Here is a 20,790-nt window from a genome sequence, read left to right on the forward strand (position 1 = left end):
TGTTGACTGTTCCTGATCACCTTCCTCTCTTCCAAGTGCCTTAAAATGGATTCCTTAAGGACCTGCTCCATGATCTTTCCAGGGATTGAGGTGAGGCTGACCGGTCTGTAGTTCTCTGGATCCTCTTTCCTCCCTTTTTTGAAGATGGGCACTATATTTGCTTATTTCCAGTCCTCAGGGACCTCCCCCTGTTGCCACGAGCTTTCAAAGATAATAGCCAATGGCTCTGAAATCACCTCAGCCAACTCCCTCAGCACCCTGAGTTTATGGAGGGGATGGGATGTTAGATGGGGAGGGCTCTGAGTTACTACAGAGAATTCTTTCCCAGTGCCTGGTTGGTGAGTCTTGTCCACATGCTCAAGGTTTAACTGATCATCTCTCCGCCCAGCGTGCTGGCTTTCAGGAATCGCAATCAAAGGCCCTTAGCTCTCCCCACTCATGGTATATGGAGCATAACTCAGGCTGTATGAACCACAGTGTTGTTCCCATGGTTTTCTAGGTGCCTAAAAGTTGTGTTGCTGAGCGTGACAAAAGTCTGTGTCCCTTTGTGAATCCAGGCCTCAGGCACTTTTGAAAATTTTACCAACTGTCTTTGCGATGTGATCTCTATGCCGGGCGTTGTCATCCAAATGGAAAGGACAAGTGGCACTTTAGGACTCTAAGGATACTGGACTGGGTTTTTCAAAGGAGCGTGAGGGAATCCCAGTCAGTCTAAATGGGAATTAGGTTTTCAAAGTCCCTTCAGATCCTTTCAAAATTCAATCCCTTATCATCATTGCAGGATGGTCATCACTTTCTGCAGAGCAGGACTCTTGAAGGTGTCTCTAGCCGGACCCTTTAAAGCTGAGGGTCCGAGAATCACGGGTCACATTTGCTACTCCTGAATTTTAGGCAGTCTGATCCCAAAAGAACAGTCTGTAGCCTTTATCTCTTCTCAGGGGAAGGCGTCATTTTGCACGCTCCACTTCCTGTCTCTGAGCTTCTTCTGTTGTGGCTATTCACACAAAAAGGGATTTTCAAAGGAGCCTAAAGGTGTTTAGGCACCATATTTCACTGGACAGCTAACTGTCTTTGCAAATCTTATCCATAATGTGCTATCCTTAGACACCTCAGCCAATCTGTGCCTTCGGTTGTCATCTCTGTTCATGGTGTCTCCCTGCCACCCTCCCAACCGCTTTGCTGATGTGCTGGCCACATACATGAGATGTGGACAGAGTTGTCAGAGGCTCAGAGGTGCCAGCAGGAGTCCCTCTTTGGCAGATCAGTTCTCTGCTCAGCACTGGCATGTTGCCCTGATGAGCCACACAAGTGGCACAAAAAAAAGAAAAACCCACAACCCATCCTGAGAACCTGACCTGTGAAGTTTAGGTCACACTTTACAGCAAAGGCCTATTTAGAATTCATCTACTTTAAAAAGGTAGGTCATCCCAGCTGTGTTTCTCACGGGTGTGAAAAGTCCTCACCCCTGAGCAAAGGAGTTAAGCCGTCCTCACTCCAGTGTAGACAGCGTTAGGTTGACGGGAGAATTCTTCTGTCAACCTAGCCACCACTTCGCTGAGAGGTGAATTATCGAAGCACTGCAGTGAGGGTGATTACCAGTTCCACTTCTGTCAGATGGGAGTTCTAATACTCCAAAGGAAAAAAAGTGTGCATATGGCACCAGGCTGGGACTCAGGCAATCTTGATTCAGTTCATGATTCTGTCACAGAGCCTCTTGAATCTCTCTCTGCTTCCATTCCCGCATCTCTCAAATGGGGGTAACAACTGTCAAATGGGAAAAATAACACTTCCTTTCTCCCACCCTTAAGTAAGAATGTGTTAGTGAGAACTGTGTAGATAGAGGTACCATCTTGTAGATGAGATATAAACTAAATCCAACGTGTGGCTGGGTGTGTGGAAAATTGGGATTTTTCCCAGGAAAATATTCATGAAATTTTCCCATCAGGAAACTCCAGTTTTCTCATGGGAAATGTTGAATTATGGTGCAATGCAGACTTTTCATGCAAAATTTCAATTAAACATTTTGTTTTTTCAAAACCTAAAGAAAGAAAGAAATTTATTTCAAAATGTTCAATTTTTTTTTTGTTACAACAACACAGCATATTTCAACCAGCTCTAATTATAAGGACTACAAAATCAGATCCTTCCGAAGATGAGAGTGATCTAACAGGTGCTAGGAAGAAATTCCATCCTTGGACACATTATTTCATCATTTTCAATCCAGTAAACTTTCAATATTTCTGCAAGTTCTCTGACCTGTGAGAGGTGACTTGATGTTTTCTCTGCACGTACAGATAATATGATGTCCCCACAAAGTCGAGTTACAAAAAGCAACTATCTGATCAAAGCAAATATCTGCCTTTCCCATTTTTAAAGTGCAGAGGACAATGAATGCCAACAGACTTAAATAATCATTAATGTCTAAGAGTTTTGGTTTCCATTGTGCTTTGTCCCATTTCTGAACCATCTTCCCATTTTGTCTGAAGCACTTTGAAGTTTATAGGAGTATTTCACTGGCTGTTCACGCCTCTATCATCTCATGGGATGGAAGTGGGTTAACGGGGTGATTGATTGTATTTGTGTTGGTGGAACAAGTTGATCAGATAATAGGATCGTTCTCTTCATTGGGTAGTGGATCCAGACATTATAGAAATGGGAACATCCATCTAGGGACCATTTGGATCTGGAGTTTTGATTCAGACTTTAGACCAGTCTCCGAACGTATCAGACCACAGAGTTGATCCATAAACCAGAAATCTTTCATCTGGCAAAAGGAGTTCCCCAGGCAGCTGCTCCAGCTCCCAGAATGAAATTACCTATGTTGACAGAAGCACTGTTCTGTTGGAATAGTTGTGTCTACAATGCAGTTTTGCTAGCATAGCTACGTGGGTCAGGAGTGTGTGATATTTTTTGCGCTCCTCGCCGAATATATCTATGCCGACAAAACTGTGAAATGTAGACTTGGCCTTCCAGAGCATTCCTCATCCAGGTATATGAAATGATATTACAAACTAGTCTGACATCTGTTGTTTTTTAAGAAGTCTGGGTGAGTTAGTTGCCCCAGCTCCCACTGATATTCAGTGTCAGATGGCCAACTAAATCCTTTCACCTCCCTCGAGGGAAGTAGGCAATAAGTAATGTACCACTTACTCACCACTAATATGCAGTTTCAAGACTGTAGTTAAATGTCTATCTTCAATGCCACACACTGACTGCCATTAAGGTTATATATTAAGATTAAATTTAACTGTAATGGTGTATGTTTGAATTCTCTCTCAAACTTTGCTAGTGATTGACCTCCAGGGTTAATAACAATGCTTACCACCCATATACAAGCGTTCATCTGCGGATATCAAAGCTCTTTACAGCAGTGGGGAAGTATCATTAGCTCCAGTTTCTGGACTGGGGAAACTGAGGCATGAGATTTTCCTAGTGTCACACAATACATTACTAGCAGAACTCAGAATAGAAGTCTTCAGTCCGGGGCTACCAGTCCTCTGATCTAATCACTAGACCGTCTCTCCTAATAGCATTCAGAAATTCTGACTCCTGCTCCTCTGCTCTTACCTCTCAATTTCATTCCCCTTCAATAGTAATTGAGTATAACCCAGGAGTCCCAACTCCCAGCAGCCCCTCACTTCAACCAATAGACCTCACTCCTCTTGTAGAGCTACGAACAGAACTCAGAAGTCCTGCCCCCCCCCAATTTATCTGTTCTCTAACCCACTAGACACTACTCCCTGATCAGGAAGCGACAGAATCCGGGGTGAGTCCTGACTACCATAAGAACAGTAGAATGGCCATACTGGGTCCGACCAATGGTCCATCTTGCCCAGTATCTTGTCTTCCAACAGTGGCCAGTACCAGGTGCTTCAGGGAATGAACAGAACAGGTAACCATCAAGCGATCCATCCTAGGCTACCAGTTCCCATATGCTCTAATTCACTTCATACCACTCCCATCCCGGAGTTGGGGGTAGATGCCGGTAATCTTGAGTCCGTTATAAGAATATTTTCCTACCAAAGACCTTTCTCATAGCCCCCTTCACGTCCTTGTTCCTTAGGGTGTAGATGATTGGGTTTAACATAGGGGTGACGAGGCTGTACAGAAGGGAGATCAGCTTGTCTTTGTTCAGAGAGTAGCTGGAGAGGGGTCTGACGTAGGTGAAGATGCAGCTTCCATAGTAGAGCAAGACTACCATGAGGTGGGATGCACAGGTAGAGAAGGCCTTGCTCCTTCCCCTGGAGGACTGCATCTTCACTATCCTAAACACGATGTGCATGTATGAAAGGATGATGCACAAGGAGGGACCCCAGCCCAAGAAGAGACTGGAGACCAGTGTCATGGTGACATTGAGGGAGGCGTCGCTGCAGGACAGAGCCAGCAATGGTGGGATGTCGCAGTAGAAGTAGCTGAGCCTGTTGAAACCACAGAAGGACAAGCGGATTGTGAGGACTGTATGAACAGCTGCATTGAGTGAACCGGTGAGCCAAGAGACAGCCACTAGCATGGAACAAAGCTTTCTAGTCATGAGCGCTGTGTAGCGCAGTGGGTTGGAGATGGCCACGTAGCGGTCATATGCCATGGTGGCCAACAGAATGCCCTCTGCCCCCACAAATAAGAGGAAGAAGTAAAGCTGGGATATGCAGCTTGCATAGGAGATATTATTTCTGCCTGAGAGAAGGTGTTGCAGCATCTGGGGAATGGTGGTGGTGGTCTGGCAGACGTCTAAGAGGGAGAGGTTCCCCAGGAAGAAGTACATGGGTGTTCGGAGACACGGTTCCATCAAGGAAAGGAGGAGGATGAGAATGTTCCCCAGCAGGGTGAAGATGTAGATGATGGAGATGACCCCTGAGAGGAGGAAACGCAACCCCCAGAGTTTGGAAAATCCCAGGAGGATGAATTCAGTTGGTGTGGTTTGGTTCTCCATGGCCACATCTCCTTTCAGCTACAAAAGAGAGGAGAATGGACTATAGAAGAGAAGAAAGAGTAAGGATGCAACACTTCAGATATTTCACTTGGGTCAATGGTTGAATCTGAATTTCTTTCTCTCTCCCATTTCTTTCCACAGCCAGGAATATAACCCAAGAATCCTGACTTCCATCTCCCCCCCCACACACTCCAAATACTGAACTCCCCTCCCGGAGTTATGCCACACTTCCTATCTGAGCCTGGAATGGAACGGAGCAGACCTGCCTCCAACACACCAGCTCTAATCCACTAGATCCCAATCCACTCCTAAAATTGGAAATAGAAAGTTAGAATCCTGATGTCCAGCCTGCCCTTGTCTAACCAACAGATCATACTTTCCCCCTTCCCTCTCCTCCTAGCCAGGCATAGGTAGGGTGACCAGTTAGCAAGTGTGAAAAATCGGGAGGGTGGTGGAGGGTAATAGGAGCCTTTATAAGACAAAGCCTTGAATATTGAGACGTTCCCTACAAAACTGGGTCATCTGGTCACCCTAGGCATAGGACCCAGAAGAAAAGCTGGGTGAATACATGGTGTTTTTCCAGTATGCTGGTAGTTCTGAAAAATCAAAGACAGGATAAGTGGGAGACCCAGGTTCAATTGTCGGATCCAATCAATATTTACAAGGGGCTTGTCTACACTATCGGTTATGTTGGTATAATTTATGTCACTCAGGGGTGTGACTAAGCCAATCTTACTGAGCAACATAAATTATCCCGACGTAAACACCAGTACGCCAACATAGCTATCGCCTCTCGCAGCAGTGGTTTTATTAGACCAACAGGAGACGTCTCTCCCGGCGGCATAGTGTGTCTTCACCAGACATGCTACAGCTGCACAGCTGTGCATCAGTGCGGCTGTAGCTCTTCTAATGTAGACTAGCCTGTAGAGACACAAAGTGGGAGAGCTTCAAAAGAAGAGAATGAGAAAAGTGCACACCCAGCCTGGCCTATAGCCTGGTGGTTGGATGCTTAACTAGAGAAGGGGTCTGATCTGCATTCAAATCTCTGCTCTAGAAGAGACATTCACACCTGTATGTCCCAGCTGAACGTCCTGACCAGGAGGCTAAAAATTTTAAAGGATGCTTCTCCTCTTCTGGCTGCTTTATGAATGGTACCGAGATCCCTTTGAATCTAGCCTGAAAACTATGATTTTGTCTGAAACTGTTTGACAGTTCATGTCAAATTTGTGAATACTTTAAGGTTGACTGAAACGTCCTTTCTCAACGAATAAGCCATTTGTCCGCAAAAATTCACCCAGCTGTACCCTGTGTCTCCTGAAGCGCTAAATCCTAGCATCCGTTCCCCTTTTGCAGCTTGGAATAGAGCTCAGAAATCCTTCTCTCACTGGCAGGCCATGCACCCTTCTGAGTACCTGAAGTAGAGGATAGAAGAGCCTGACTCCTCATTTTTCTTGTGATGCTTGGATAGCAGTCTTTTCCTTCATCAAGGCTAGAGTCAGGATGTTGGAAAAAGCTTGGCCTTCCATGGACCATGGGGTACCTATAAAAGTGATAAACAAATTATATTAGTCTTCATGGACTGTATGTTTAATATTACAGTCAGGGGTAGTACTTTGAAAAGATTGAAGGCAGATATAGAATCATAGAATTGTAGGATGGAAAGGGACCTCGAGAGGTCATCTAGTCCAGTCCCCTGCACTTACGGTAGGACTAAATATTATCTAGACCACCTCTGACAGGTGTTTGTCTAACCTGCTCTTAAAAATCTCCAGTGATGGAGATTCCACAACCTCCCTAGGCAATTTATTCCACCAGTATATTTATATATAGATTGTTGTCACTAAATGGAAGGTTATGCAGAAATGCTATAGACTTAATTTACTTAGTGGCTACACATTTCCAGATTTTATGCAAAGTAACTTTTGTTGTTCTTGTTTTTTTTCAAATCAGTTACATGTTCAAGAAGAAAGTTCAATGTTCTAACAAAACTTTTCTATGTGAAAGACTTCAGTGTCTTTCAGAAATATAGTAACCCCATGGAATGAAGGGTCAAGTTCTGTTCTCCACTGTAAGCATTGAGTATAATTATGTAGGTACAGAAACAGAGGGAAACAGAAGAGACATCATTCTTAGATAGATAGGCTGCTCTTATAAATTAATAAAATATAAAATCATTCTACCTTTTATTTCTCAAACTGCTTAACTTTCCAAGTTTTCCACCATGCAAAGTATCATAGTCCACTTGATATTGGAATGTATTAGTTTTCAGTTCATCTAAATCAGAAAGATTTCACTATATCAGGTTTGCAACTAAATTGCATGTTCAGAAAAAAAGGTACCACTTTCTAAATAAAATGTTTATGTAGGACATTTCTGGGCCCTTCAGAAATATGGGAGGTTATAGCAAGACTCTACAGAAAGCCAGATTCTGCTCTTCACAACGCGAGCAAGTTTTGAACAGCTCAAAAGAGAGACAAATGATTAGTCAGAAAGAGACAAAGACTTCCACAGAGAGAGAGAGAAAGAAAGAGATGAAGATAATGATTGCTTTTATTCACTAGCAAAATATAGAATCACCCTAGGGTTTATTTTTCTTTGTATCTGCTTTACATATGCAGATTTCTACCATGCATAGCACTGCAGTCCTTTTTATACTGAGATCCATTAGTTTTCAGCTTAGCTAAATCAGAAAGTCAAAACTACCTCATGTATGCAATCAGCTGGACATTCAAAGAGAAAGAATAACATCCTAAAGATAGAACTGAAGTGTGAAATGTGTGTGCACATCAAAGCCATGGTCGGTTATAACATCTCTCCACTAAAAAGACAGATTCTACCCTCCACAGGAACCATAAATTTTGACTAATTCAACAGACAGAAAAACAGTCCAACAGCTAGATAGAGAGACACATATATGGAGAGAGAATAAGTTGGTGATAGATAGATAGATAGATAGAAACTGAGATTCAAACATACATGAAAGATTGAATAACTGGAGACATTGTTAGCTACAGCATATGCAAAATATCTCTTACATACCAGCTCAAATAATTAAAGGGTGATGGCTCTGTATTACTAACAATGAGGACCTTGAAGAAGAATTTAAGTATATGTGCTTTAAAAGGCCTCTGGAGAACATATCCCCAGTGCATCTGCTGTGTTTTCAGGGAAGCTGCTGCTGAGGTTGGAAAACAGGTCACCATTTTGTTCTCTGGAGAAATACATTTCATTGTAGTGTGTAGCCTTGATGTGAATTGTATTTGGAAATAGTGGTGTTCATACTGATGTACATTTCTCTACCAATGTACACCCAATGCCAGATTGTGGTTTTCTGGAGTGAGGTAGATCACTCACAATTCTCTGCTGAATCAGACTATTTTACAGAAATAAGCAAGTATCTAAGCCTCATGGGTTGAAAATAAATCCACCAAACACGACCCTGGTAAAGGACTGTCTGCGGAGAGAGGGGGCTGTGTGAAGAAAGACTAAGATTTTCAAAGGGCCGATGGGAGGTTGGTGACCTTGGAGTTGAAAGGAACCGATCAAAAGGACACCAGGGTTCTTCCCAAAGATCTGGGAGGGAGGTGTCATTTGAGTTGTAAGGAACAGCAGACCCACACATGCACACAGAGTCACAGTCAGTCTCTCTCTCACACATATTGCATGTCAAACTCTGCCTGGGATCTGACATTCAAGCTGGGTTTATTCTGCCTGTTGAAACCCTCAGGTTTGGATTAAGATCCTGCACTGAGGCATTCGGCCAGCTGTCCTGCATTGGGAATTAACTTTTGCTCCTCCTTCCATTGCTGGATCAGAACCTCTGGATCATTTTAGGACCACAAACCCCATCTGTGCTGGTCAGCACCACAGGTGATGCTCAGAGAAGCAAGGGGAGCTGATTTAACATTCCCTCCTCCCTGGACTTCAAGGCTAAAATGAAAATGCTTAGGCTAGGGCTGAATCTTTAGGCACCTAAATCCCATTGACAATCTGGTCAAAAATCCCTTTTGAAAATGGGATTAGACTCCTAAACCACTTAAGCACCTTGGAAAATTTTACCCCAGCCTTTCTCCCTGTCGAACTAATGATGACACAAAATTGAATCAAGAGGACTTTTTAAAATTCTTTACCTTGAGTTTGGACAGATCCAAAGACATCACTTGTGGATTGGCCCTAAGGACTTTGCAGAAGGAAAATCTGTATTAATATAGCAATCTGGTTAAACTGTGCAAATACTCATTAGAGCCAATTGATAATCATGCTATTTATTAATTATTTTATTGTTTATTTATTATGGAGGTAACCCCCAGGAGCTCCAGTCACAGACTACGACCTCATTGTGCTAGGTGCTGCACAAACACAGAAGAAAAAGACAGGCCCTCACCCAAACAATTTTCACCTTATGTTTTCCAAATTAGATTAAAATGGTCAATTGAGTTACAGTTTATACCAATTTTGAGACGTAGAATGTAAAATTAATCATTGCATTCTGTATAAATGCCTTGATTTGATTAACATGTAAAATTAATAACTATATTATAATTTTGATTAAAATAAACAAATAACTACCTACAATAGCAATTCCTATATTTAATTAAAATACTTTAATAACTTTATATGCTATCCATTTCTACCTTCAATTTAAATAATAAATACACAATTATATATTATCTTAATTCCAGTTTTGAGTAAAGACAACAATCGAATAATTATTTTGGAGTGGGGGGGTCCCTTCCTGAGCCTTGCAGGAGACCAACTGAAACCCTAAAGCTCGAGCTTTTGGGAACATCAGACATGAACCACAAGGAACTTTCAGGGCTGCCACCGCCCGCTCCTCCATCCCAAGAGACTCCATCACACAATCCGGCTTGTATATTTGTCCAGCTTTTCCAGAAAACTTATGAAGTTATTTATCACCGTAACCCCAGTCTGGAGGCTGTTCCAGAACCTCACGCTTCTGATGGTTAGAGAACGTCTTCTCCTTTCTGTCCCTTGGTACGGGAGGGAAGTGGGGTCCAGTGGTTAGATCAGGTGAAGCTGGGACTCCTGAGTTCTGTCCCTGGCTGTGAAAGGGGAGTGTGATCCATACCAAACAATACAACACTGCCATGATTTGGGTCCCAGGTCTCAGTCTCCGGCCATCACCAGACTGGCAGGAGAGAAAGGGGCAGAATGTGGCCCTCTGGATCTAAGGAGAACACATTGATCCAGGAAACAAGCTGGAAATGCAGCCGCACACACTCAGGGCAGAGAAAGGAAAGGACTTGTTTCTCATTGCCCAGTCCCGCTGACTGGCCAGTCCGTGCAGCCTGCTGACCGGCCAGTCCGTGCAGACTGGGACCAGAACACGGCCCCCTACCGCCCTCCCAGCAGCTTCCTCCTCAGCGCCTCCCTCACCTCCTTGTTTCGCAGGCTATAGATCAGTGGGTTGAGGAAGGGGATGGTCACGGCGTAAAAGAGCGTCGCCAGCTTCCCGCTGCCCCCCGAAGTGGACGGGCTGATGTAGGTTACCGTGCCCGAGCCCCAGAAGAGGCCCACGACGGCCAGGTGCAGGTGGAGAAGGCCTTGTGCCGCCCGGCCCCTGCAGGGACCCTCAGCACCGCCTGGACCATTAGCCCATAGGAGGTCAGGGTGAAGCTTTTTCCTAGTATTCAATCTAGACCTCCCCCATTGCAACTTGAGACCATTGCTCCTAGTTCTGTCATCTGCCACCACTGAGAACAGCCTAGCTCCATCCTCCCTGGAACCCCCGACTTCAGGTAGTTGAGGCTATCAAATCCCCCCCACTCCTCTCTCCTGCAGACTAATGGGATGGGCATTGGGATATGAGACCTTCCCCTGCCAGGGGTTGTTGGCTCCAGTCCTGCTGGGGGAACACACACAGCATATTGCGTGGCCTATCAGGGTCACCTGCTGTATAAAAAATGGCTCTTTGATGAGGCAACCAAGGTGATGATAGAACCAGGTCAAGCCCTGCTGTAAGAAAGCAAAGTTAGCAGGAGTCAGGCGGTGAGCCTACCTGTAAGTTCACAGTAACTGGGAAAACCTGAGCTGGCATTACACACACAATGCAAAGAACCACTAGGTACAGCACATTCCAGAAAGGTGCCAGAACGTCCCAATACCCCAAAGATAACAAGGGCTCACTGACCCCTCAGAGTGACAATATGATGGATAGAGATGTTTTGGCTGAACCATCTGTTACAAGATAAAAGGTGGCATCTTATTACTTCAGAGAGTGGCAACTACACATGTCAGATGGACGATACACAACTTGTTTGCGTTAGTGTATAAAAGGCGGGGTCTCAAAGGGAGTGTCTTTGTCTGGCTGAGTGAGGAACAGAAAGTCCCACCGTTTACTGAGCCAACACCATTGTCAGAGGCACACGTATTAAACTAGACCTCCTCCTCCTCCACTGTATAAAGTGTGCTTGTAGCATGTATAAGATGCTTTTTACCATGCTCGTTTGACAATAAACCTGGCCTGGTGCCTTCGTTGCACAAAGGAATCTGTGGACTTATTAGATAATCCAGTTGTGGTTTGATGGCCCGGTTTTCTGCGCAGAGTGGGGACAGCATAAACACTGATAGAACACACACACAGCCAACATCGGACAACACGAGAGATGTGGTGGAATCTCCATCCTTACAGGTTTTAAAGGTCCAGCTTGACAAAGCCCTGGCTGGGATGATTTAATTGCAGGCGGTCCTGCTTTGAGCAAGGGGCTGGACTAGATACCTCCTGAGATCCCTTCCAACCTTAATAGTCTATGATTCTGATTCTGTGATCCCCTGAAGGGCCTGTCCCTGCAGTTGCAGACTAGGGCCAGAGCAGAACCCCCTACAACTCCCCCAATAGTGTCCTCCTCAGACCCTCCTTCATCTCCTTGTTTCATAAGCTGTAGCTCAGTGGGTTGATCAGTGGTGTCCCCACCGCGTAGAAGAGACTCACCATCTTCCTGCTGCTACCTGGTACTGTCAAGAACTTGGGTTCATTTCCCTAATGGTCAAGGGACTTTGGGCAAGTCAATTAATCCCTTTCTTCCTCAGTTCCCCTTCTGCAGAAGAGGGACAATGGCACTTTCCTATCACACACGGGTGTTGTGAGGACAAAGGGTTGTGAGGCACTCAGATACTCTGTTATGGATACCTTATAAGTATCTAAATTGGAAACTGAAAATCTTGGACAACAGTTCTATCTCATGGAGACGGTAATCTGGTTCTTTCCTGTAGTTCTTCTCCTGAAAAGTAAAATAAATATAATCTGAGATTTGTATTTGTATAATTTGTATAATAATTTGTATTATAATTTGTATAATTAATTTGAGATTTGTATTTGTATAAGACAGAAAAGGAGAAGCCATAAAATATTAGAAAATCCCAATTGATTTAGAGGAACATTCTATAATAAAATCTTCATACCAGTTAAGAATGATTTATGTTACATATTTTTTTCAATATTTTTCTCCTCAGAAAAAGATTATGATCTTTGTGATTTTTTCTCCAGGGTTTGAAATCATTCATAGGAAATTCTTTTACCAGAAATTCTCAAGGTCATATTCTCATCTGATGTAAAATATTTACAGAACACACTGAATAGTATCAACTGGGAATCTCAGTCTTTGACTCCAATGGAGCCGTGCAGGTTTACAGCTGGGGATATGGTCTACTGGCTGCAATGCAACAACTGTACAAAGATTTACACCGGCTAGAAATACGATCTATCCAGTCTAATGGAGCTGCTTGCACAGACTTCAAAGGGGATTATGGCACTTGGTCTGTAACTTATTTACAGACGCAATGATTCATGAGTGTGCAGGATGTGACCTCTTTCGATGGAATACACAGTTCACATAGCGTAGACAGCCCCTTTCTGATAAGTTGAGATCTGGTTTCTTATAGAAATGATCCTTCAAAAATAAATTATGTCTTTAGTTTCCTCCCTGAGAACAGGATTCTGCTCACCAGTCTCTTGATGGCCTTTTTCATCTCAGCATTTCTCAGTGTGTAGATCATTGAGTTCAGCATGGGGGTGATCACTGTGTAAATGACGGATACCACCTTGTCCAGGGCAAACTTCTTGAAGGGCCGAGCATAGATGAAGATGGTGGGTATGAATATTAAACACACCACGGTGATCTGGGTTCCACAGGTGGACAGAGCCTTGCGCTTCCCGTCTGTGACGTGGATCCTGATCTTGACTAAGATGACGGCGTAGGAGATCAGCAGAATGATGAATACGAGTACAAGGAGCACTCCACCATTGAAGACCATCTGCAGCTCGACCACGTGGGTATCGGTACAGGCCAGTTTGATGACCTGTGGAACATCACAGTAGAAATTGTCCAGGACATTCGGCCCACAGTACGGTAGCTGGAGGATCAGTCCAATCTGAACAGCAGAGTGAGCCAATCCACCCAGCCATGCTAGTGCCACTATCCCCACGCAAACACCCTGGTTCATGATAATCAAGTATCTCAGTGGTTTATAGATGGCCACGTACCGATCAACAGCCATCCCCACAAGCAAAAATACCGTTGTGCCCCCGATGAAGAGAAAAGAGAACCTCTGGAGGATGCACTGTTTGAACGAGATGGTTTTGCATTGGGAGAGGAGACCCCAAAGCAATCTAGGGGTATTGATGGATGTGTCGCTGACATCTAGGAAAGCCAGGTTGGCCAGCAGGAAGTACATGGGGGTGTGGAGCCGATGGTCTGCGATCACCGTGATGATGATGGTGAAATTTCCCAAACAGGTGGCCACGTATACAATGAAGAAGATGATGAAGAAAAAATTCTCTAGCTCCCGGCTCTGGGTGAGACCCAGGAGGACAAATTCAGTCACTGTCGTGGTGAAGTTCTGCTGGTCCATTTTATGTACTTAAAAAATACCTGCCTTTGAACAAAAATAAGTATTATAAATAAGGCCTTTTTCTGATTCTCCCTTTTTCCCCTCCAAATGACTGGTATCACATTCATTTTTATCCATGTTAGCTAACAAGCTTTATTGGGGAATTTTCGTAGTTTTTCTCAGTTAAACACTGTGCCCTCTGTCACACTGGCTAGATTGTGGAGGGGTGAGGCATTTATTATGTTGTTTAACACCAATATGTCAAAATCATAATAATTCATGTGAGATATGCCATGTCAGGTACTGTTAGAAAGGCTATAATGTGCTAAGTAAGATGATAATGTTTATATTCAGATGTGTAATGGAAGTTATATGTGCAATGGAAGTTATGGATATGTTTGATATATCTGTATTTCAAACTGTGCTGTGTCTGGGTGACACCTCAGACAGGATGGCTGCAGCACTAGCCTGTTTAATGGCCCATTAAAGAAATTCAGAGATACAATGGTCCCAGGGGGAGAAGCCAGGGAGATACCTGAAGAGTCACCAGGACTTACTTATGTGACCCTGGACTCCATCTTATTCCTGTAAATTTCCACAAGCAGCATGGCAAAGACCAAAGGACATAAAAGGCAGCTGCCCAACATCCATTTTGTCTTTAGTCTGTCTTCTGTCTTCAGTCTTCACCTACCTCTGGATCAACTCATCTACAATTGAACTGAAGCTGTGAAACAAAGGACTGAGACCCATCCAGGTACTGGATGTACACCAGAGGGACTACACAAGCCTGCAAACTCCACCATTCTATTAAAAACCTGATATATATGGACTTTCAAATCATTTGTATGTGTCTGATTGCTTTAATCCTTTAATCTTAATCTTAATCTTTTAATCCTTTAATTTTATAGTTTGTTTATTTCCTTTTATAATAAACCTTTAGTTTTAGTTACTAATGGATTGGCTGGCAGCGTGGTAATTTGGGTAAGATCTAAACTTATATTGATCTGGTACTGTGGCTGACCCTTTGGTGTCAGGAGAAATCTTTTTGGTAAAGAGCATAAAGTTTTAAATAACTGATCTCTTTACTGGACCTAGTGGCTGATTGGGAGCCAGAGATTGAAATGCAGTAAAGGGGGCTGTGTGTATTTGTATATTGGCTTCTTTATAACCTGTGTGGGGAATCAGAAACACTGTTTGTGGCTGGTTGGGAAGTCTGACTTCAGTGTCACCCACCACTGCTGGGGGAATCTGCTCTCCTTTTACAGCCTGCCTTGACCTTGGCATTTTCAGGTGGCTACCCTAGGCACGGACGGGTCACACCCTCAGCTGCTCTTCAGGAGTATCCTAATTCAGCAGACATTTTTCTCTCCGCCAGTCATGATCTTGTTCTGGCAGTGACAGGGAGTGGTTTCCTCCACAAAAGCATCCCTGTTCCCTACCATGTCCATTCATTCATCTATAACCCTGATGCTCTAGACCTTCCAAATTTTATTTTTCCATGTTTAGGCTTCAGATATTAAGTCTCTTTCTTTCTTTTCCTTTTTTTTTTTTTTTTTTTTTTTTAATTTTATACCATTTTCCGCACTAAAATTGCGGAAGGAAAACTAAGAAGAAAAGAATGAGAAAGAGTCATGTTTTCTCACAATTTACCTTGCAAAGAGTAAGAAGTGAACCTTTTCAATCCAAATGAAACTAAAAGCTTTATTTTATTTTGAAATTTTCTCATGAAAGTGTGAAAACTATCAATGAAAAAAACAATTTTCCCGTTAAATATTTTGATTCCAACCAAACCCTTTTTTTTATAGTGATTTTTTTTTCCAGAAGAAAATGTTTATTTAAATAAAAGGAAAAGCTTAATTCTAATTCTGATGTAAAATTGAAACATTAGATGACACCCCCATCCAAAAATACACAGCTTTTTCCCTGCACTCTGCTGACATGTCTTGCAAAAGGATGTCAACCAGCTCTAAAAACATTAACCATAAAGGATGGTGTTCAGTTGCTATGAATAGTTGGAGGGGATGGATTTGAAGGTAGAGTGCTGGTCTTGGACTTTCGGGAGCTGGGTTCAGTTTTTGCTTTGCCACAGACAACCTATGTGACTTGGGATAACTCCCACCTACTCTCCTGCCTCTGTTCTGCCTCTTTTGAATAGGATTAATTACACTATTTCCTTACATTGCGGGAATGAGGTTAAGCATGTTAAGGATTGCTGGGCACTTTGATACCGTGGTGTCTGCGGCCATACAAGTATTTAGTGGGAGAACTTGAGCAGAAGGCAATGAAGATGGGGCATTACCTACCACTCCCTCATATAGACCTCAGAGACTCTCGAGGCTGCTGCAGCTCTTAGGTTAAGTTTGAGAGGGACATCTAGAAGGATTGAACGGATAACTTCTCAATAGAAAAACATGAGTGTCTACTAGTTGAGATAAAAGCCCAGAGCCGTACACTGAAAGCTGTGGCAGATATGCTCTCTCTATGTTCTAGCCAACAGAGAGGGACGAAAAACCTCATTGTAGCGTGGGCTACACCTTGGTCTGTGTGAAGTGAGTCACCTTTAAACATTTTAGGAGCTTAGTGCAAAAGGGGGGTATTTAAGGTGTTCCTAGCTCTCACGGAGTTACATACCCAACTCCCACTGGAACAATTTGCCCCAGGTCATGGTGGATTCTCCATCACTGACAATTGTTAAATCAAGATACATTGTTTTTTTTCCCTAAAGATCTGCTCTAGGAATTATTCTGGGGAAAGTTCTCTGGCCTACCTAACAGATGACCCCAATGATGTCTGCTGACCTCAGTATCTATAAATCCAAGTTAAATTCTGAAATGGGTTTTCTCACAAAATTTTAGTGTAAAGTTATTCAAAAGCTATAAAACATAAAAGATTGTAATGGAAAGAAATCCAGGGTGGGAATTTCACTCTGATTTTATCTGCAGATCCAGGCACTTCTCTGGCCCCTTCCTGGTTTTCCCATTTCATCTCCAACCCACCCCCGAGATAATACATGTCAGATCTGAACAACCTAGAGGCCCTGCCACAATTGAAGACAAGTGACATAGAGCTAATAGCACGAAAGACTCAGACAGTGATGGCGGTAACGTGTCTCTGGGCTATTACCTGCCTGACTTAGACTCCTCTGAAACCTCCAGACAATATCCCCGTTAGGATAGAAAAGGATCTGTCGGTGATCAATGTTATCTCCACAAAGCAGATCTCGCCCTCCTTTTCAGCATGGTCTCTACACATCCCCCTCTACAATAACCAGGCCTGTCCCTGGTGTTACATAGCACATTTGATGCATTAAGATTTGAGAGGCATTACCTCCCATCAGTTGCTGTGTCTGTCATCCCTGATCCAGCGGTGTCCAAACGATCGAGTCTGTGATCTCAAAGCTGATCTTTGCCCTCCCAACTGGCAGGGGACATAGAGAAACAGCCCTCAAAAACGTCCCCTTATATAATAGCTGCCAAAGGCAGAGCTAGGCTCAACAAACCTCTGAAATCCCCATTCCCTTTCCGAGGCAGCATCAAGAGTCAGTGCTTTGGACGTTTGGGGACCGCGTCGCAAGAGGAGCAATTCACAAATTCACAGAGTGATTCTGTTGTTTATGTGTTTCTTTTAGCCAGGGAGTCTCAACAGGCTTCAGATATATCCTCTGGTGCTGAGTAGGCTAAGCTTGGTACAAAGACGTGATTTAGGATATATGGAAAGAAGTGGATATTTGACTGGCCTGTGCAGCAAAGGAAGTCCTAGGAAGTCCTGGGCTGTGTTCATGGCATTTGAAGAGTATTAGAAATAACCAAACAGGTTGTCCCTGGGGCAGACTGGGGAGACGGAACCCTTTATTGCCTGCTCGTTCAACCTCGACACCGCGAGTGAGCAACAAGGGGGTTACTTTACAATTCTTTTATCCATAGCAGTATGTAAATGTATCCCTATAGACCCTTATTTGGTTACATTGACTCCTACAAAATAAATATTAACAACTACATAATGAATATGATTATACCTGCCCCTGTTTGTTCTTTACAGGATTACCAGACAGAGGTCAGGCCATCATCTTAAAAACTATTAATTTTAATTCTTTGAAGTAAAGGCATGTCACGGGGGAAAGAAGATAATGCTTTCTTCCCACTAAAGGCCTTGTGCAGGAGTAGTGATAGTTATTTTGTTAGCCTCATCCCTGCGCAGATGGCCAGGAATGGAGGAGAAGAAGAAAGATAACAGGCTCTAACTAGAATTCATACCAATTAGCAGAAACAAGGTTTGCCCTTGCCATGACCCTGTTCCCTGTAACTTAGGCCTGACCATTTTTCCAGCTTTGAACTCTTTACTGTCCTACCAAGAAAAAACTGAAGGAGGGGTTAGACCCAGAGAAAATGAGTCAGGACATCTGGTTTCTATGCCATTTCCAGAAAGGAATGGGGTTTAGTTGCTATGAGACTAGAACTCTAAAGACAAATAAGTTATTAAAGCATATCTGTGAACCCTCTTTGGGGTTAATCTCAGATGCTTATTAATGTCTTTCAGTGAAGAAAAAAATATAACTATGACAGTGCCAAGCTCGTGCCCTAACCACTGGATGATCCTCCCACTCTCAGTGAAGTCACTGCACGAGTGAGTTGTGATTTTGGGTGCCTCGTTTCTTGGGTGCCCAGCTTCAGATGCCTTAAAGGGCCCAGATTTGCAGAATGTGTCATGCACTGGCCTTCCGAATACCAGGCCCCTAGAAGATGCCTCAAATTGGGCACCTCACAATCACTAATCATGGTTGAAAATGCTCTCCACTAGTTTTATGAATTCTTTGCCCACCTGCAATTAGTATATTATAGAATATTCAAATAGATCAGTGTGGATAGGCTAATATTTCATGGCTCCTCTTTTCCCTCCTTCTGTATATACACAGATTTTATGTCTTTCTTAAATGACTTGTCATCAACCAATCTTCACACAGTTCAGACATTGCTTTAGGACAGGATTGGGTATAACAGCATTGACATATTGCTTATATTTCAACCTTCATAGATTAAACAAAACTACCCTTTAGTTGACTTTCCCCCATTGACATTCCCCCATGAGGTGAGACTGACTACAAACCAGTTGGCCTCAAATCAGTGCCCAGAAATATCATGGAGCAGGTCCTCAAGGAATCCAATTTGAAGCATTTAGAGGAGAGGAAGATGATCAGGAACAATCAGCACTAGGAGGGTGGTGAAGCACTGGAATGCATTACCTAGGGAGGTGGTGGAATCTCCATCCTTAAGTTTTTAAGTTTAAGGCCTGGCTTGACAAAGCCCTGGCTGGGATGGTTTAGTTGGGGTTGGTCCTGCTTTGAGCAGGGGGTTGGACGAGATGACCTCCTGAGGTCCCTTCCAATTATAATCCTCTGTGATTTGATATTAAACTGGGTGCCTAAAGATGTAGATAGGTGCTAGTGGGATATTCATAAGCACCCAAGGGCCTAAACCTCATTTATTTCAGTGAGTTGTAGGTGCCCAGATACTTTTGAACATCCAGCTAGACACCTAAATACCTTTAATAATCTGGCCCTAGCAATTTTTAAAAGGTGGGTTTTTTAAAAAGGGGACTATTTCATAGCCGTGTACAGACCATTTTATAGAGCGGGAAAGTGAGACATAGGGTGGTGTTGTCACATGACAAAGATCATGTAGTGAGACAGGCATGGAGCTGGGAATAACTCAGAATCCCAGACTTCTGAATTAATTCCACCCAGAGCCAGGGGAACCCAAGAGTCCTCACTCCCACCTTGTTTAATCACTACATCCCACTCCACTTCTAGAACCTGAAGCAGATCACAGGAGTCCAAATTCCGAGGCTGTTACTCTAACCACTAACCGGAAACCCTTTCTGCTTTATCCTCTCCAGAATATGTTCATTAACTCTGAATATTTTCTGTCAGCTGACAATTTTACCCTGAGAATTTCTGATTAAAAAAAATCATATTAATTATTTCAAACACTGGGGAAAAAATCACAAGGATCATAGTCTTCTTAGGAGGAGAAAAAAATTCAAATAAATTGAAAAAAATTATGCAACATAAATAATTCTTAACTAGTCTGAAGATTTTATTATAGAATTTTCCTCTAAATTAATTGTGATATGCCAATATTTTATGGCTCACCCTTTTCTCTTTTAAACAATATACAGCTTATTTGTATTTCCTATATGACAAGTCAGCAATATGTTTTAATAAAGTTCAGTCTTTAATTTTACCAAGAATTAGTGGGTTAGGATTGTTTGTTTGTTTTAATACAAAGATCCATTTATATCCGTATATTTATAGGTTCAATTCACATTGTGTTTGATTGTCTATTCTTGAAATAAAAATGTGTTTATAAACAAAACTGCTCAATCTTTTCTTTTAATGGGAACAGATTTTGTTAAGAAATGTTTTTTTTAATTGAAAATGGGAAATAAAAATGTTCCTACATTTTCCAGATTTTCAGAGGAAACACAAAAAATAAATGAAAAAAAAATTATCTCATTTACTTATTATTTAGGTTTTCTTTTTCTCCCCTTTTTTCTCCTTCTCTGCTGCCCTTGTCCTTAGGAAAAGGGTAGAAAGAGAAAAAGGGGAGAAAAATAGGAAAAGCAAAGGAAAACTGAAAAAACAAAAACTAATCATTTTTATATAAAATGCCATTAATAGTCATTGAAAAAAAATAACTGTGACCCCTCTGTGCCCAGGGCAGCCACCTGAAAATGCCAAGGTCAGAGCAGGCTGCAAAAGGAGAGCAGATTATCCCAGCACTGGTGGGTGACACTGAAGCCAGACTTCCCAACCAGCCACAAACTGCACTTCTGAATCCCCACAGAAGCCAGTCCACAAATGCACACAGCCCCCTTTACTGCATTTCAGCTTCTGGCTCCCAAATCAGCACTAGGTCCAGTAAAGAGACCAGTTCTTTAAACTCTCTGCTCTTTACTAAAAAGGTTCCCTCTGACCCCTAAGGGTCAGCCACAGCACCAGAGCAATATAGGTT

General features: G+C 42.9%; 2 protein-coding genes across 3 annotated transcripts; both read right to left on the bottom strand.

Moving 5' to 3' along the window:
• Window positions 1–4,000: 4,000 nt before the first annotated feature.
• LOC137144871 (olfactory receptor 5V1-like) lies at window positions 4,001–4,933 on the bottom strand. Its single transcript, XM_067535357.1, has one exon. It carries the CDS (start codon window positions 4,928–4,930, stop codon window positions 4,001–4,003), a length of 930 nt encoding a protein of 309 aa, XP_067391458.1. The 5' UTR covers window positions 4,931–4,933.
• A 7,920-nt stretch (window positions 4,934–12,853) lies between these two features.
• Window positions 12,854–20,117, bottom strand: LOC137144821 (olfactory receptor 4D1-like). 2 transcript variants are annotated; one of them, XM_067535308.1, is made up of 2 exons: window positions 20,102–20,117; window positions 12,854–13,773 (listed from the first exon to the last, which is right to left on the bottom strand). In XM_067535308.1, the coding sequence occupies exon 2, from the start codon at window positions 13,622–13,624 to the stop codon at window positions 12,854–12,856; it is 771 nt and encodes a 256-aa protein (XP_067391409.1). In that variant the 5' UTR covers window positions 13,625–13,773; window positions 20,102–20,117. The 2 variants fall into 2 exon arrangements, with proteins under 2 accessions (XP_067391409.1, XP_067391408.1); XM_067535307.1 differs by lacking the exon at window positions 20,102–20,117 and having other exon boundaries at window positions 12,854–13,801.
• Between the last annotated feature and the right edge of the window lie 673 nt (window positions 20,118–20,790).

Source organism: Emydura macquarii, unplaced genomic scaffold, assembly GCF_026122565.2.
Source record: "Emydura macquarii macquarii isolate MOO-44397 ecotype Brisbane River unplaced genomic scaffold, CSIRO-AGI_Emac_v2 contig_3487, whole genome shotgun sequence".
Classification (NCBI taxonomy): Eukaryota; Metazoa; Chordata; order Testudines; family Chelidae; genus Emydura; species Emydura macquarii.